The following is a 17,329-nucleotide window of genomic DNA, read 5'->3' on the forward strand; positions in this document are numbered from 1 at the left end:
ATAGGGAAGTGAAACCGCGAAGGTTCATTTCCATAGCAGTGCAGTGCCCAGGGAAGCAGGTCTGTAGGGAAGTGATGCCGTGGTTCATTGCCATAGGGGTGCGGCACCCATGGCAGCAGAGTGGTAGGGAAGTGAAGCCACAAAGGTCATTGCCATAGGAGTGTATTGCCCAGTGACACGCAGGGTAGTAGGGAAGTGATGCTGTCGTTCATTGCCATAGGGCTGAGATGCCCAGGGGATCAGGGCAGTAGAGAAGTGACACCGCAAAAGTTCATTGCCATAGGAGTGTGATGTCCAGGTGAGCAGGGTGGTAGGGAAGTGATGCCACGAAGGTTTATTTCCATAGGGTGTGGAGCCCGGGGAGCAGGGCCGTAGGGAATTGGTACCATGAAAGTTCATTGCCATAGGGGTGCGTTGCCCAGGGGAGCAGGGTGGTAGGGAAGTGATGCTGCGAAGGTTCATTGGCATTAGGGTGCAGTGCCCAGGAGAGTAGGGTGGAAGGGATGTGTAGAAAGAATAGTAAATATGGTAGGCGACCAGCATGGCTTAACAGTGAAATCCTTACTGATCTTAAACACAAAAAAGAAGCTTACAAGAAGTGGAAGATTGGACAAATGACCAGGGAAGAGTATAAAAATATTGCTCAGGCATGCAGGAGTGAAATCAGGAAGGCCAAATCACACTTGGAGTTGCAGCTAGCAAGAGATGTTAAGAGTAACAAGACGGGTTTCTTCAGGTATGTTAGCAACAAGAAGAAGGTCAAGGAAAGTGTGGGCCCCTTACTGAATGAGGGAGGCAACCCAGTGACAGAGGATGTGGAAAAAGCTAATGTACTCAATGCTTTTTTTGCCTCTGTCTTCACGAACAAGGTCAGCTCCCAGACTACTGCACTGGGCAGCACAGCATGGGGAGGAGGTGACCAGCCCTCTGTGGAGTAAGAAGTGGTTCGGGGCTATTTAGAAAAGCTGGACGAGCACAAGTCCATGGGGCTGGATGCTCTGCATCCGAGAGTGCTAAAGGAGTTGGTGGATGTGATTGCAGAGCCATTGGCCATTATCTTTAAAACACAACTAGAAACGACTAGAAAAAGGCTAATGTTGTGTCCATCTTTAAAAAAGGGAAGAAGGAGGATCCTGGGAACTACAGGCCAGTCAGCCTCACCTCAGTCCCTGGAAAAATCATGGAGCAGGTCCTCAAGGAATCAATTCTGAAGCACTTAGAGGAGAGGAAAATGATCAGGAACAGTCAGCATGGATTCACCAAGGGCAAGTCATGCCTGACTAATCTAATTGCCTTCTATGAGGAGATAACTGGCTCTGTGGATGAGGGGAAAGCAGTGGACGTGTTGTTCCTTGACTTTAGCAAAGTTTTTGACACAGTCTCCCACAGTATTCTTGCCAGCAAGTTAAAGAAGAATGGGCTGGATGAATAAACTATAAGGTGGATAGAAAGCTGGCGATATTGTCGGGCTCAACGGGTAGTGATCAATGGCTCCATGTCTAGTTGGCAGCCGGTATCAAGTGGAGTGCTCCAAGAGTCGGTCCTCGGGCCGGTTTTGTTCAATATCTTCATTAATGATCTGGAGGATGGCGTGGATTGCACCCTCAGCAAGTTTGCAGATGACACTAAACTGGGAGGAGAGGTAGATACGCTGGAGGGTAGGGATAGGATACAGAGGGACCTAGACAAATTAGAGGATTGGGCCAAAAGAAATCTGATGAGGTTCAACAAGAACAAGTGCAGAGTCCTGCACTTAGGAAGGAAGAATCCCATGCACCGCTACAGACTAGGGACCGAATGGCTAGGCAGCAGTTCTGCAGAAAAGGACCTAAGGGTTACAGTGGATGAGAAGCTGGATATGAGTCAACAGTGTGCCCTTGTTGCCAAGAAGGCCAATGGCATTTTGGGCTGTATAAGTAGGGGCATTGCCAGCAGATTGAGGGACGTGATTGTTCCCCTCTATTCAACATTGGTGAGGCCTCATCTGGAGTAGTGTGTCCACATTTGGGCCCCACACTACAAGAAGGATGTGAAAAAATTGGACAAAGTCCAGCGGAGGGCAACAAAAATGATATGGGGACTGGAACACATGACTTATGAGGAGAGGCTGAGGGAACTGAGATTGTTTAGTCTGCGGAAGAGAAGAATGAGGGGGGATTTGATAGCTGCTTTCAACTACCTGAAAGGGGGTTCCAAAGAGGATGGAGCTAGACTGTTCTCAGTGGTAGCAGATGACAGAATGAGGAGTAATGGTCTCAAGTTGCAGTGGGGGAGGTTTAGGTTGGATATTAGGAAAAACTTTTTCACTAGGAGGGTGGGGAAGCATTGGTATGCGTTACCTGGGGGGGGGTGGAATCTCCTTCCTTTGAAGTTTTTAAGGTCAGGCTTGACAAAGCCCTGACTGGGATGATTTAGTTGGGGATTGGTACTGCTTTGAGCAGGGGGTTGGACTAGATGACTTCCTGAGGTCCCTTCCAACCCTGATATTCTATGATACAATGATTCTATGAAGGGAAGTGATGCCCCCAAAGTTCATTTCCATAGGGGTGCGGTGCCCAGGGGAGCTGGGACATAGGGAATTGATGTCGTGGTTCATTGCCATAGCTATGCTGTGCCTACTGAAGCAGGGCAGTAGGGAAGTATTCCTGTGAAGGTTCATTTCCATAGGGGTGCGGTGCCCAGGAGAGCAGGGTGTTAGGTTAAGTGATACCGCAAAGGTTCATTGCCTAGGGGTGCAGTGCCCATGGCAGTACGGCAGTAGAGAAGTGTTCCCCCGAAGATTCATTGCCATAGGTGTGCGGTGCGCAGGGGAGCAGGGTGCTAAGGAAGTGACGCTGCAAAGTTTCTTTGTCCTCGGGGTGCAGGGGAGCAGGACAGTATAGAAGTGATACCGCAAAGTTTCATTGCCATAGTATGCAGGGGAGCAGTATGTTTAGCAGATTCTAAAGTGATGCCACCAAGGTTTATTGCCACAGGGGTTTGTTGCCAAAGGGATCAGGGCGCTAGGGAAGTGACGGTTCATTGAAGGTGATTAACCCTGGGAACAAACTGCCAAGGGAACTGGTGTATTCTCTAGCTCTTGATGTCTTCATATCCAGCTGACTGCCTCTCTGGAAGATGCTTTAGTCAAACACAAGTTACTGCGCCCAGTACAGGAATGAATGGTTGAAGTTCTCTGGCTTGGGCTACACAGCAGGTCAGACTGGATGATCTGTTGGTCCCTCCTGCTCTTAAAATATGTGAATCCCACATCTCATTGTGTTCCCCCAATGCTGCCTCCACTGCTGTGCTTCCCTGCCCCTTCCCACCCTGCCATACCCCCCCATTTCCCTCTCTGCACACTCCCAGCCCACCACACTGCCATTCCTCTTTGCTCTCCCACACTCTTCTGTGCTCACCCACTCCACCGCGGTCCATTGTCCCTCCCATGCCACAGTTATCGTCCCTTGCTGCTGCACCATGTTCTCCCATACTCCCACCTCATTTCCCCCATCCCTCCTTACCCTACTCTTCAATCCCTTCCCTCCTTGCCATGCTCCCTGCCCCACTGCCCTACCCCGTCCCTTCTGCACACGCACAGCACCTTGCCATGCTCACCCGTGCACCCCTTCGCAACACTCTCTTGACTCTCCCCAATGTACTCCCCTGCTGTGCTTCACCACCGCTACCCACCCCACTTCTTGTCCCTCTCCATAATGTTGCCATGCCAGCTCTCTCAGCCTGCCTCCCTCTGCCAGCTGCCTGCCTTTCACTACCTATCCCCAGGCACTTTCCTATTGTCCCACTCATCTCTCCCTGCACCCTCCGTCATTGGCTCAGCCTCCTCTTCCCTCCATCCTACCCCCTGATTTTCTTGGCCCTACATGCTTCCCTCCCCCTTATCGTTGCTTACTGCTCCCTTATGCCCCCCCCACTGCAGTCCCCCTCAGCTTGCCTGACCCCCCAGCTTACACAATGCTGAAAGCACTACTTGTCCATTTCTCTGGGCATTTATAGGGATTTCTAAAAGGTTTTGCACAAACACATGTAGCCCTCACTGGGTCCCAAATTTTTACTCCCTTCCATGCACAGACACAGTCAGATGCACAGCCCCTGGAAATAGCATGGCCCATACCAACACTGACTCCCCTCCCTCCTAAGTGCAGTTGAGCTCCTCGGGCCTGCATGGGCAAATCAGGTGTTTTCATGTGGGCATGTGCAAGCCTTTTGTCATTAGCACCTGTCATGGGTGAGCACCTGATTTTGCAGCTGAGCAAATGGACATCGCTGTGATGTGTCCATTTATTTGTGCCCGTCTGTGTGTGTGAGTGTTCACATCCAGGTGTGTGAGAGCACGTTTGCCCATGCATGTATGTATGCATGTCTGTGTGAGTGTATGTGAGTGTGAGTGTGTGACTGTGCATGTCCCTTTGTGTGAATGTGCATGTTTGTGTGATTGTGCACATCTGTGAGTGTGTGACTGGGCACGTCCATGAGTGTGAGTGGGCATGTCCATGTCTGATGTGGGAGTGCCTGTGTCTTTGTGCATGAAGGGCTTTGTGCTCTACTAGTCAGGTGTCCCCTGCCCTAATCTAACTCCAGTGCCAAGCTCTGGGGCAGGGAGTTGCTTGGTGATGGAGTTGGATATGGATAGGGCCCTACTAAATTCATGGCCATGAAACATGAGTCACAGCTCGTGAAATCTGGCCTTGTGAGTGCTTTTACACTATACTATACAGATTTCATGGAAGAAGCCAGCCTTTCTCAAGTTGGGGGTCCTGACCCAAAAGGGAGTTGCAGGGGGGTCATAAAGAATTTTACAGGGGACTTGGTATTGCCACCATTACCTCTGCGTTGCTTTCAGAGCTGGATGGCCAGAGAGTGGCGGCTGCTGACTGAGGGCCCAACTCTGCAGGCAGCAGCGCAGAAATAAGGGTGGCAATACCATACCGTGCCACCCTTACTTCTGTGCTGCTGCTGGCAGTGGCTCTGCCTTCAAGGCTGGGCTCTCTGCCAGCAGCCGCCGCTCTCCAGCTGCCCAGCTCTGATGACAACGCCACCGTCAGCAGGAGCGCAGAAGTAAGGGTGGTAGTACTGCAACCCCCCCCTACAATAATCTTGCAACCCCCCCCCACACACACACACACACACAACTTCTTTTTGTGTCAGGACCCCTATGATTACAACACCATGAAATTTTAGATGTAAATAGCTGAAATCATGAAATTTACAAATTTTAAAATCCTATGACTGTGAAATTGACTAAAATGGACCGTAAATTTGGTAGGGCTCTGTATATGGAGGGTGGCAGAAAGAAAGCAGAGTTGTGGAGAGTGAAGAAAAACTGGTGGGAAAGGAGAGAGATCCAGAGGCTGGGAGCTGGCATGGTCAGTGGTGGGGAAGGGCTGGCAAAGACAGGGGACTAGTGAAGGATGGAGGTGGGTGGTACTGGCTGGGGTTCTGCAGAGGCTGAGCCGGGGCCAGTGGAGGTCTGGGGGAACTGGAGCAGGTTAGGAGGAGTAGGTTAGAGGAAGACCTCATTGGGCAGTGTTGGCCAGATAGTCTGGTGGAGCCTAGGGTGGGGCCAGTGGCTCCCAAGTCACTGTTAAAGACAGCAGATATCAGAGGAAGCCTGGGGGAAAGAGGTGCAAGGCAGAGATGCAGGGGCGGGCTGATGCAGGCTGGAGGGGCTGGCAGGGTCCTGTGGGGAGTGTGTAGACTGGGGGCTGTATAATGATGTGACCCTGTCGTCCTTTTTCTGCTCCTCATTAGAGTCCCCTGAGCGGAACAGGCTGTGAATGGGGCTCTGAACCGAGGTATGTCCGCACGGCTTCCACCAGGGTGTTGCAGCTAATGTGCCCCAGGGGATGGGCCATGGGAGGACCCTCCCTGCCCATGGGAGGGACTCACAGGGGGTGACATAACCGATACAGGAGCTGGGGGAGGGAGAACCGGTGGGCATGATATAGCCGCTGCAGTAGCCAGTGGTGTGGGGGGCACTATGGGGACCTCACAGGTGATGCCGGAGCAGCGGGTGGGAAGCAATGGGGATGAGGCAGTCACTGCAGGAGCTGCCGGAAACCAGTGGGGGTGACACAGTTATTTCAGGAGCTGCAGGTGTGGAGTGTGGTGGCTGATGGGTTATTTTTGAAAAACAACAATTTCAAGAACATCAGTTGATCATTAACTCTGACTCCCAGTGCCAACCCCTTCTGTCTGACCTGAGCTCCTAGCCCCATAGCTCTCACCTCTGACTCAAGCATCCAATCTGTGTGGCTTGACCTCTGATCCCCAGCACCTGATCCGTGGCGCCAATCCCCTGACTCACTGAGCTCAGATTTTGAGCCCTGGCTCTGCAGGGACCTGGCTTAGTGAACTTATGTATTTACTTGTAGGAAGTCTGCCTTGTGTGAAACCAGTGCCAAAGGAGACTCAAGAGTCACTGTGCCCAAGAGCTCAGAGCTGTGGGAAGGGGAGCAGGCAATGGAAGGGAGCTATTGGAGAGGGGCATTGGGGCACAGTAGAACTGGGAAGGATTTTCAGTGGGTGTCAGGGTTCCCCCCACACACTCTGAACTCTGGGGTACAGATGTGGGGTCCCACATGAAAGACCCCCTAAGCTTATATTCTACCAGCTTAAGTTAAAACTTCTCCAAGGCACAAGTTCCTTTCCTTGTCTTTGGACGGTATATTGCTGCCACCACCAAGTGATTTACACAAAAATTCAGGGAAGGGTCACTTGGAATCTCTATCCTCCCAATATATCCCCCCAAGCCCCTTTACTCCCTTTTCTGGGGAGGCTTGAGACTAAAATACCAACCACTTGCCTTAGCAATGTGAGCTCAACCAGACCCTTTGTCTTTAGGACACAGAAATCAGTCAGGTTCTTAAAAGAAGAACTTTTATTATAAAGAAAAAAGTAAAAGAATAACACCTGCAAAATCAGGATGGAAGATAACTTTACAGGGTAATAAAAGATTTAAAACACAGAGGATTCCCCTCTGGGCTCAGCTTCACAGTTACAAAAACAGGAATGAAACTACCTCTGTAGCATAGGGAAATTCACAAGCCAAAACAAGAGATAACATAACGCATTTCCTTGCCCTACTCACGGTTTCTGTGGTTTTAGATGGATTATTCCAGGTATATGTTTTAGGAGATATTGTGTCTGCTTGGCTTCTCCCTCCAGAGAGGGAACAACACACAGAATAACAAAACAATCCTTCCCCCGCCCAGATTTGAAAGTATCTTCTTTCCTCTTTGGTCCTTCTGGTCAGGTGCCAAGTAGGTTATTTGAACTGCTTAACCCTTTACAGGAAAGGCAATCCAGTACAGCTGCCAATCATACACAAAGGTTACTACCCTTCCCCCTGTATTCATGACAGTGGGAGTGACATGGGGACCCTCTGTGGGTAGCAGCAATGTCTGATGCTGTGTCACACTCCAGGCTCTGGGCTGGTAATGTGGCAGCTGGATGGTCTTTCTCCCCCAAATTGTGGTATTGTATGCCTGTTTCTGTGGGGGAGTAGTGTGTGTGTGTGTGTGTGTGAGAGAGAGAGAGAGAGAGAGAGAAGAGAGAGAGAGAGAGAGAGAGAGATGGTGTTTCCAGGGTGGAGAAGCACTGTGTACATGTTTGTACAGTACAGTGTTTTCCTTGGGAACCAGAGTATTGGGGGAGGGTGATGCGGGGGGGATACTGTTATCTGTGCGATGAAGTATTTCTGTGGCGGGGGGGTATAAGGTGTCTGTGGAGGAGATGGGGAGAGCATTGTGTATATGTGTGGATATTGTGTCTGAGTATTTGATGTGTATATCCAGCATTGTGTCATGTATTTACGTGTTAGAAAAATTGTGTATGTGTGATGAGTTTGTGTGTGGTGGCAGTATTGTAGATATATTGTGTCTCTCTGGAACAGTATTGTGTGTCTGCAATGTAGCATATTGAGGGGAATCCCACATGTTTTGAGGTGTATTGTGTGTGGTGTTGAGTATGTGGAGTGTATTTGTGGTATACTGTGTGTGGGTGTATTCTCAATAGCACAGTGTATGTGAGAGATGTATAGTGTGGGGGTGTATTGTGTGTGTTATAATGTGCGGAGGATGTAATGTGTGTGTGTGAGAAAGGAATGTTGTGTGCATAGGAATATAGTGTGTGTGGTATTGTGTGTGCAAAGGAGTAGTATATGTGGCATAGTGTGTGTGTGTGAGAGAGAGAGAGAGAGGGAGGTGTAATGTGTGTGGTATAATGTGTTCTGGGTGGGGGTGACACAGAGGCAGAAGGGAGAAGTGTACGTGGCATTGTGTGCATGTGTTTATGTGTGTGAGAGAGAGGGGTGTTGTGTGCGTGGTATACTGTGTGGGGATGAGGGTGACAGATAGGCATAAGGGAGTAGTGTGTGTGGCATTGTGTGTGTGTGAGAGACAGAGGGGTGTTGCGTGTGTGCTATAGTGTGTGGGGGTGAGGGCGACATAGGCAGAAGGGTGTAGTGTGTGAGGCATTGTGTGTGAGTGTGTGTGTGTGTGTGTGTGTGTGTGTGAGGCGGGGGTGTTGAATGCATGATTTTGTGTTTATGGGTGATGATGACAGAGGGGCAGAAGGGAGTAGTGTGTTTGGCATTGTGTTTATGTGTGTGTATGTGAGAGAGAGAGGGGTGTTCTATGTGTGGTATAGTGTGTGGTGGGGAGGGTGACAGAGGCAGGAGAGAATAGTGTGTGTGGCATTGTGTGTAGGTGTGTGCATGGGGGGGTGTTGTGTGTGTGGTATAGTGTGTGGGGGTGAGGGTGACAAGCAGAAGGGAGTAGTGTGTGTGCCATTGTGTGTATGTGTGCGTGTAAGAGAGAGAGGGGGGTGTTTTGTGTGCGGTATAGTGTGTGGTTGTGAGGGTGACAGAGGCAGAAGAGAACAGTGTATCTGGCATTGTGTGTATGTATGTGTGTGAGAGAGAGAGGGGTGTTGCATTCATGGTATAGTGTGTGTGGGTGAGGATGACAGATGCAGAAGAGTAGTGTGTGTGGTATTGTGTGTTTGTGTATATGTGAGAGAGAGGGGGTGTTGTGTGTGTGGCATAGTGTGTGGTGGTTTGGTGCATGTGGTATTGTGTGTATGTGTGTGTGAAAGAGGGGTGTTGCGGGTATGGTGTGTGTGAAAAAGGGGTGGTATGGTATTGTCTGTGACAGAGGCAGAAGGGAGTAGTGTGTGTGGCATTGTGTGTGTGTGTGTTTGTGTGAGAGAGAGGGGGGGTGTTGCATGCATGGTATACTGTGTGTGGCTGAGGGTGACAGAGAGGCAGAAGGGAGTAGCGTGTGTGACACTGTGTATGTGTGTGGGGGGGGCTTGCATTTGTGGTATAATGTGTTGGCGGTGAGGGTGACAGAGAGGCAGAAGGGAGTAGTGTGTATGGCATTGCGTGTGTGTGTGAGAGAGAGAGGGGGGTGTTGTGAGTGTGGTATAGTGTGGGGGGTGAGTGACAGAGAGGCAGACAGGAGTAGTGTGTAGCACTGTGTGTGTGTGAGAGAGGGTGGGGTGTTGTGTATGTGGTATAGTGTGTGTGGATGAGGGTGACAGAGAGGCAGAAGGGAGTAGTGTGTGTGGTATTGTGTGTGTGAGAGAGACAGGGTGTTGCATGCGTGGTATGGTGTGTGTAGGTGAGGGTGACAGAGAGGCAGAAGGGAGTAGTGTGTATGGCATTGTGTGTATGTGTGTGTGTGAGAGAGAGGGTGTTGCGTGTGTGGTATATTGTGTGTGTGGGTGTGAGTGACAGAGAGGCAGAAAGTAGTAGTGTGTCACTGTGTGTATGTGTGTGTATGAGAGAGAGACAGAGAGAGAGACAGGGGTGTTGCGTGCGAGATATAGTGTGTGTGTGGCTGAGGGTGACAGAGAGGCAGAAAGGAGTAGTGTGTGTGTGTGTGGCACTGTGTGGATGTGTGTGTGTGAGAGAGAGAGGATGTTGCGTATGTGGTATTGTGGGTGAGGGTGACAGAGAGGCAGAAGGGAGTAGTGTGTGGGGCATTGTGTGTACCTGTGTGTGTGGGAGAGAGAGAGAGTTGGTGTTCTCTGTGTGGTATAGTGTGTGGCGGGGAGGGTGACAGAGGCAGAAGAGAATAGTGTTTGTGGCAGTGTGTGTGTGTGAGAGAGAGAGAGCCGGGTATCACGTGTGTGGTATAGTGTCTGTGGGTGAGAGTGACAGAGAGGTAGAAGGTAGTAGTGTGTGTAGTATTGTGTGATCCCTGCAGCACAAAAATAAAAGAGGCCAAAGCAGCCTCCCTTGGGTCCCAGCACCTGGCTGGATCTCTCAAGGTGGGTGCTCTGGAGGGGGGTGTTCTGTGTGTAGAGCAAGGAGGCCCTGGTATGTGTGTGTCCATTTGGGAGAGTGGTGAGCGGGGTAGGGGGATTTTTGTGACTGGTACTCCAATTACTTGGCTGTCCCAAGGGCAGAAGAGCAGTTGGTACTTGGTACAGCCTGCTTGTGCCTGGTGCAGAGGAATGACTGGTGCCCAACGATGCCTGGCTGTGCCTGAAATAGGGGAGTGACCTGTGCCCAGGGGTGGCTGGCTGTGCCTCAGTAGAGAAAGTGGATGGTTGCCAGAGATGCCTAGTTGTGCCCAATATGAGGGAGTGCCTGGTGCCCAGAGATCGTAGAATCATAGAATATCAGGGTTGGAAGAGACCTCAGAAGGTCATCTAGTCCAACCCCCTGCTCAAAGCAGGACCAACACCAGCTAAATCATCCCAGCCAAGGCTTTGTCAAGCCTGACCTTAAAAATATCTAAGGAAGGAGATTCCACCACCTCCCTAAGTAACGCATTCCAGTGTTTCACCACCCTCCTAGTGAAAAAGTTTTTCCTAATATCCAACCTAAACCTCCCCCACTGCAACTTGAGACCATTACTCCTTGTTCTATCATCAGCTACTACTGAGAACAGTCTAGATCCATCCTCTTTGGAACCCCCTTTCAGGTAGTTGAAAGCAGCTATCAAATCCCCTCTCATTCTTCTCTTCCGCAGACTAAACAATCCCAGTTCCCTCAGCCTCTCCTCATAAGTCATGTGTTCCAGTCCCCTAATCATTTCTGTTGCCCTCCGCTGGACTCTTTCCAATTTTTCCACATCCTTCTTGGAGTGTGGGGCCAAAACTGAACATAGTACTCCAGATGAGGCCTCACTAATGTCAAATAGAGGGGAACGATCACATCCATCAATCTGCTGGCAATGCCCCTACATATATATCCCAAAATGCCATTGGCTTTCTTGGCAACAAGGGCACACTGTTGACTCATATCCAGCTTCTCGTCCACTGTAACCCCTAGGTCATTTCTGCAGAACTGCTGCCTAGCCATTCGGTCCCTAGTCTGTAGCGGTGCATGGGATTCTTCCATCCTAAGTGCAGGACTCTGCACTTGTCCTTGTTGAACCTCATCAGATTTCTTTTGGCCCAATCCTCCAATTTGTCTAGGTTACTCTAGAGTCTAGACCCTATCCCTACCCTCCAGCGTATCTACCTCTCCTCCCAGTTTAGTGTCATCTGCAAACTTGCTGAGGGTGGAATCCACGCCATCCTCCAGATCATTAATGAAGATATTGAACAAAACCGGCCCGAGGACCGACTCTTGGGGCACTCCACTTGATACCAGCTGCCAACTAGACATGGAGCCATTGAACACTGCCCACTGAACCCGACAATCTAGCCAACTTTCTATCCACCTTATAGTCCATTCATCCAGCCCATACTTCTTTAACTTGCTGGCAAGAATACTGTGGGAGACCGTGTCAAAAGCTTTGCTAGAGTCAAGGAACAACACATCCACCGCTTTCCCCTCATCCACAGAGCCAGTTATCTCGTCATAAAAAAAATTAAAAAATTTTCCAGTCGTCCGGGACTTCCCCCGGTCGCCATGAGTTTTCAAAGATAATGGCCAATGGCTCTGCAATCACATCCACCAACTCCTTTAGCACTCTCAGATGCAGCGCATCCGGCCCCATGGACTTGTGCTCATCCAGCTTTTCTAAATAGTCCCGAACCACTTCTTTCTCCACAGAGGGCTGGTCACCTCCTCCCCATGCTGTGCTGCTCACTGCCATAGTCTGGGAGCTGACCTTGTATGTGAAGACAGAGGCAAAAAAGGCATTGAGTACATTAGCTTTTTCCACATCCTCTGTCACTGGGTTGCCTCACCCATTCAGTAAGGGGCCCACACTTTCCTTGACTTTCTTCTTGTTGCTAACATACCTGAAGAAACCCTTCTTGTTACTCTTAACATCTCTTGCTAGCTGCATCTCCAGGTGTGATTTGGCCTTCCTGATTTCACTCCTGCATGCCCGAACAATATTTTTATACTCTTCCCTGGTCATTTGTCCAGTCTTCCACTTCTTGTAAGCTTCTTTTTTGTGTTTAAGATCAGCAAGGATTTCACTGTTAAGCCAAGCTGGTCGCCTGCCATATTTACTATTCTTTCGACACATCGGGATGGTTTGTCCCTGTAACCTCAATAAAGATTCTTTAAAATACAGCCAGCACTCCTGGACTCCTTTCCCCATCATGTTATTCTCCCAGGGGATCCTGCCCATCAGTTCCCTGAGGGAGTCAAAGTCTGCTTTTCTGAAGTCCAGGGTCTGTATTCTGCTGCTCTCCTTTCTTCCCTGTGTCAGTATCCTGAACTCGACCATGTCATGGTCACTGCCTCCGAGGTTCCTATCCACTTTAGCTTCCTCTGCTTATTCTTCCTGGTTTGTGAGCAGCAGGTCAAGAAGAGCTCTGCCCCTAGTTGGTTCCTCCAGCACTTGCACCAGGAAATTGTCCCCTACACTTTCCAAAAACTTCCTGGATTGTCTGTGCACCGCTGTATTGCTCTCCCAGCAGATATCAGGGTGATTGAAGTCTCCCATGAGAACCAGCGCCTGCAATCTAGTAACTTCTGTGAGTTGCCGGAAGAAAGCCTCGTCCACCTCGTCCCCCTAGTCCGGTGGTCTAAAGCAGACTCCCACCACGACATCACCCTTGTTGCTCAGGCTTCTAAACTTAATCCAGAGACACTCAGGTTTTTCTGCAGTTTCGTACTTAAGCTCTGAGCAGTCATACTGCTCCCTTACATACATTGCAACTCCCCTACCTTTTCTGCCCTGCCTGTCCTTCCTGAACAGTTTATATCTATCCATGACAGTACTCCAGTCATGTGAGTTATCCCATCAAGTCTCTGTTATTCCAATCACATCATAATTCCTTGACTGTGCCAGGACTTCCAGTTCTCCCTGCTTGTTTCCCAGGCTTCTTGCATTTGTGTATAGGCACTTGAGATAACTCGCTGATCGTCCCTCTTTCTCAGTATGAGGCAGGAGCCCTGCCCTCTCGCGCGCTCCTGCTCGTGCTTCCTCCCAGTATTCCACGTCCCCACTTACCTCAGGGCTTTGTTCTCCTTCCCCCGGTGAACCTAGTTTAAAGCCCTCCTCACTAGGTTAGCCAGCCTGCTTGCGAAGATGCTCTTCCCACTCTTCGTTAGGTGGAGCCCGTCTCTGCCTAGCACTCCTCCTTCTTGGAACACCATCCCATGGTCAAAGAATCCAAAGCCTTCTCTCCGACACCACCTGTGTAGCCATTCGTTGACTTCCACGATTCGACGGTCTCTACCCAGACCTTTTCCTTCCACGGGGAGCATGGACGAGAAGACCACTTGCGCCTCAAAATCCTTTATCCTTCTTCCCAGAGCCACATAGTCTGCAGTGATCCGCTCAAGGTAATTCTTGGCAGTATCATTGGTGCCCACGTGGAGAAGCAAGGAGGGGTAGTGATCCGAGGGCTTGATGAGTCTCGGCAGTCTCTCCATCACATTGTGAGTCCTAGCTCCTGGCAAGCAGCAGACTTCTTGGTTTTCCCGGTCGGGGCGGCAGATAGATGACTCAGTCCCCCTGAGGAGAGAGTCCCCGACCACCACCACCCGCCTCCTTCTCTTGGGAGTGGTAGTCGTGGAACCCCCATCCCTAGGACAGTGTATCTCATGCCTTCCAGTCGGCGGAGTCTCCTTCTGTTCCCTTCCCTCAGATGTATCATCTAGTCCACGCTCTGCATTAGTACCTGTGGAGAGAACATGAAAACATGTCTGACTTTGCCTCAGAGTGGGGCAGGGGGTGGCCCGAGGGATGTCTGTCTTTGTTGCGGATGTGTTGGTACTCAGGTATACCAGGCTTTGCCCTGATATCCAGGTACGCCTGGATGTGCCCAGGGTGGGGAGTGGCTGGTGCCCAGTGATTCCTGGCTGGTGCCTGTGTCGTGGGAGTGGCTGGTCCCCACGGATGCCTGACTGTGCCCGGGGAGGAATGGCTGGTACCCAACAATGCCTGGCTGTGCCTGGAGTTGGGTGGTAGCTGGTGACCTAGTTTTTCTCTCCTTTGGTGTGCTATTTTCATCTCCCTCCTGGCGTTCTGCGATATCATCACTGTCGATTGGGGAATTCCCTGTAGCAGCATGGGGGCAGGTGAATGCCAGATGCGCTGGGTCAATGGCTGTGTCTGCCTGGGTGTAAGGGCCACACTTGCAATAGGGCCTGTGCTGAGCCTGAAAGGGCCCCGGCCCCAGGGCTGCTGCAGCAGTGAGTTTGAAGATGGGGGCTGGAATCACGAGTCCCAGGTTTTAGGCCCAGCTCTGCCATGCCTTTTTATGGCCTTGGGCCAGGCTGCACCATAGGGTTCCTCTGCCTCCCAGGAACAGGGCAATTTGTGACACGTGGCCCATGCCAGCCTCCGGGTGCTCGTGCTAACTGTGATTGTTCAGCCTTCCCCAGGGCCTCTTGGCAGTGAGCTTCCAGAAGTACTGGAATCCTCTCTGGCCTGGGACGGGATGGCAGAGATGGGACATTACCTTCTAGAGTCCCTTTTGCCCCTGCCAGCAGTGGAGAGGCCACGACAGGAAGCCTGTCAGCGAAATGTCCCCCAAAGTGCCATGTGCTTAGCGCTGGGGGGGGGTCAGGCCTGAGCGGTGCCCTAGGATCCAGATCCAGCAGTGGCTCCCATGTTATGGGGCTTGTGCACATAGGGTTAACGCCGCTCTTACTTCCCTTCTCCACAGATCTCCGGCCTCTGCCTGATGTTGCTATGACTGGGACCTGCACCCGGGAATGCACGGAGTTCGGCCACTCTGACACCTGCTGGATGCCTGGCCAGTCCTCCCCGAACCACAGGCCCAAGAATGCCCTGAAACTCTCCACTTTTGTGCCTTACCAAGAACGGGGGAGTCAAGAGCAAGTTGGGAATGGCAGCCCCAGACTCTCGGAAGAGCGCAGCACCAAAATGGCCAACCTCCGCCTGCTCCCCACATACAGTGCCTTCTCCAACTGTAGCCATGAGCCCTGCAAGGACTCCCCTATGGAGGAAATTCCTCTCACCCAGACCTCGGACTTCCAGCCAGCCACCACCCCCTCGTCTCAAACCGCTAAGAGGGAGATCTACCTGTGAGGCTGGGCCCAAGGGGTGGGGAGCAGACACTTGAGGCCAGTTTCCAGAGGAACATTTGAAACTTTAATGCTTTATCGCTCCTGCAGCCGGTTCTCCAGGTCGTTCCCAGTTTCCACCCCCCTTCGGGTGAGATGCCCCAACTGGCCTCTGAGGACACAGGGCAGGGCAAGGGACAGGAGGGCCTTTTTAACTCATTGTCTTCGGGCAGGGGGTGTGTGTGTGAAACCTAAGGAATTTCCAAGCACTTGAGGGTGCGTCTCTGAACTGCTGTGTCAGGGAGGGCTGGGCAGGCTCTGAGTGCAGAGGACACGGCTGGGGTGAAGGGCTTAGGTACCAAAGGTCCATGCAGAGCTGGTGGAGTTCCTGGGGCACAGGATAGAGGGTGTCTCCATGCACAGGGAGCAAGCTGCCTGTTGCTTTACTGTAGACTCCTGTAAATATGAATCTTAGGAATGACATTCAAATCCTGCCTGATTGAAACTTTTATTGTCCTTGAAACAAAAGACATTTCAACAAAACAAACCACAGGGAGCAAGTTCCAGCGTTGAATGGTTTGGTGCATGGAAGAGCACAGGGGAGCACAGCTTCCAGTCCACACTCCTGTTCCATATTGTAAATAGAGATGTGATTGGTTCCTCAAACAGCTGGGAATGGGAGGAGAGGGGCAGGGGCCTGTCAGTGCGGCTGGAGGCTTTCTGGTTTTACATCCTGGCCCGCTTGCCAAATGCTGTCACTGTGCCCATGGGCTGCAGGGTGTCCAGGGACTGCTCAGTACCAGAGATGAGGGCCTATGCTGAGGGGTCCCTTTCGGCTGTGTGCCAGTGGATGGCAAAGCTGAAAGAGCCAGGAGGAGGCCTGGGGAGCACCGGTTTGATAACTATATCTCTGGCTGTAGATGTCCTTGGCTCTAGCTCTGCTGGAGGGAAGGGAGGCACAGGTCATTGGGCCTCACCCCTCCCCTTGCACCTGCTGTAGTGCAGGGAACTCCCATGGGGCCATCTGTGCCATGAACTTGACCTTTGACCTGTCCGCCTGTAAGCCACCATTTGCCTTTGTGAGGAGGAGCTTTGTCTCAGGGTCACACCAGGGGCCACTGGCCCCTGCAAGCTGGAGTCCCGCTGCCCTTAGGCCACAGAGCCACTCTCAAGGGCTCCAGCATCCTCTTCCAGTGTCAAAGGTCATCCAGTCTCCCTGGGGTGGCACCCTAATGCCGTGCCAGGTGCCAGCAGCATCTGAGCTCCCCTTCACAGGGTACCAAATCCAGGGAGACACTGTGCAGGGTAGAGAGGAAGGATGGGTGCCGTCAGCTTGAACAGGTGCTCATAGGAATGGCCCGTGGCTTGGCCAGCCCGAGCAGGGTGTGGATCAAAGGGGTGGCCCTGGTGGGACACAGGAGCTTCTGCTGGCTCTGCTTGAACTCTCTTGCTCTCTTGGAGGCCTTGGAGCTGTTTTGGTGACTTGGTTTCTGTCCCATTCTCAATTGTTCCAGCTCTGGCCTGACCCCCTGCTCCAGACACTTGGGCTGTCCCGCCTGGAGCAAGGTGAGGGTGAGTCATGCCTCATTCTCTCTAGGATACCTCCTTTCCTCTCCTCATCCAGTAGGGGTGCTAGAAGGGGGGTGAGATGCCCCATTGTTCTTCCCTTCCTATCTCCTCAGCACTCTTCATCACTCAGCTCTTCCTTGGGCAGTGAGGCCAATGGCAGCTTCAGGATAACATCCCCTTTCCTATCTTTGGTCCATGCTTGGCCTTTGAACATAGGGGGAGGGGGTGGGAACATTTTGTGTCTCCTGGCAGGGCAGCCTTTCCTCTCTCGTGCCTGTGGGTGGCTAGGCAGGACTTGTTCAACACTGGGTGCTTCCTGCAAGGAGAGGGATTTGCAGCCCCATCCCATCAGGCCCAGAGGCCTGC

The 17,329-nt window shown here is 51.5% G+C and overlaps 1 protein-coding gene across 1 annotated transcript in view; it reads left to right on the forward strand.

Moving 5' to 3' along the window:
• The window catches only part of PCDH1 (protocadherin 1), a 112,160-nt gene extending 96,741 nt beyond the window's left edge, over positions 1–15,419 (forward strand). Inside the window, exon 4 of the mRNA XM_077824768.1 lies at positions 15,034–15,419. Within this exon, the coding sequence (XP_077680894.1) occupies positions 15,034–15,419 (386 nt within the window). The remainder of the gene's footprint in view (positions 1–15,033) is intronic.
• The last annotated feature ends 1,910 nt before the right edge of the window (positions 15,420–17,329 follow it).

The sequence above is a fragment of the Eretmochelys imbricata genome, chromosome 8 (genome assembly GCF_965152235.1).
Source record: "Eretmochelys imbricata isolate rEreImb1 chromosome 8, rEreImb1.hap1, whole genome shotgun sequence".
Taxonomy (NCBI): domain Eukaryota; kingdom Metazoa; phylum Chordata; order Testudines; family Cheloniidae; genus Eretmochelys; species Eretmochelys imbricata.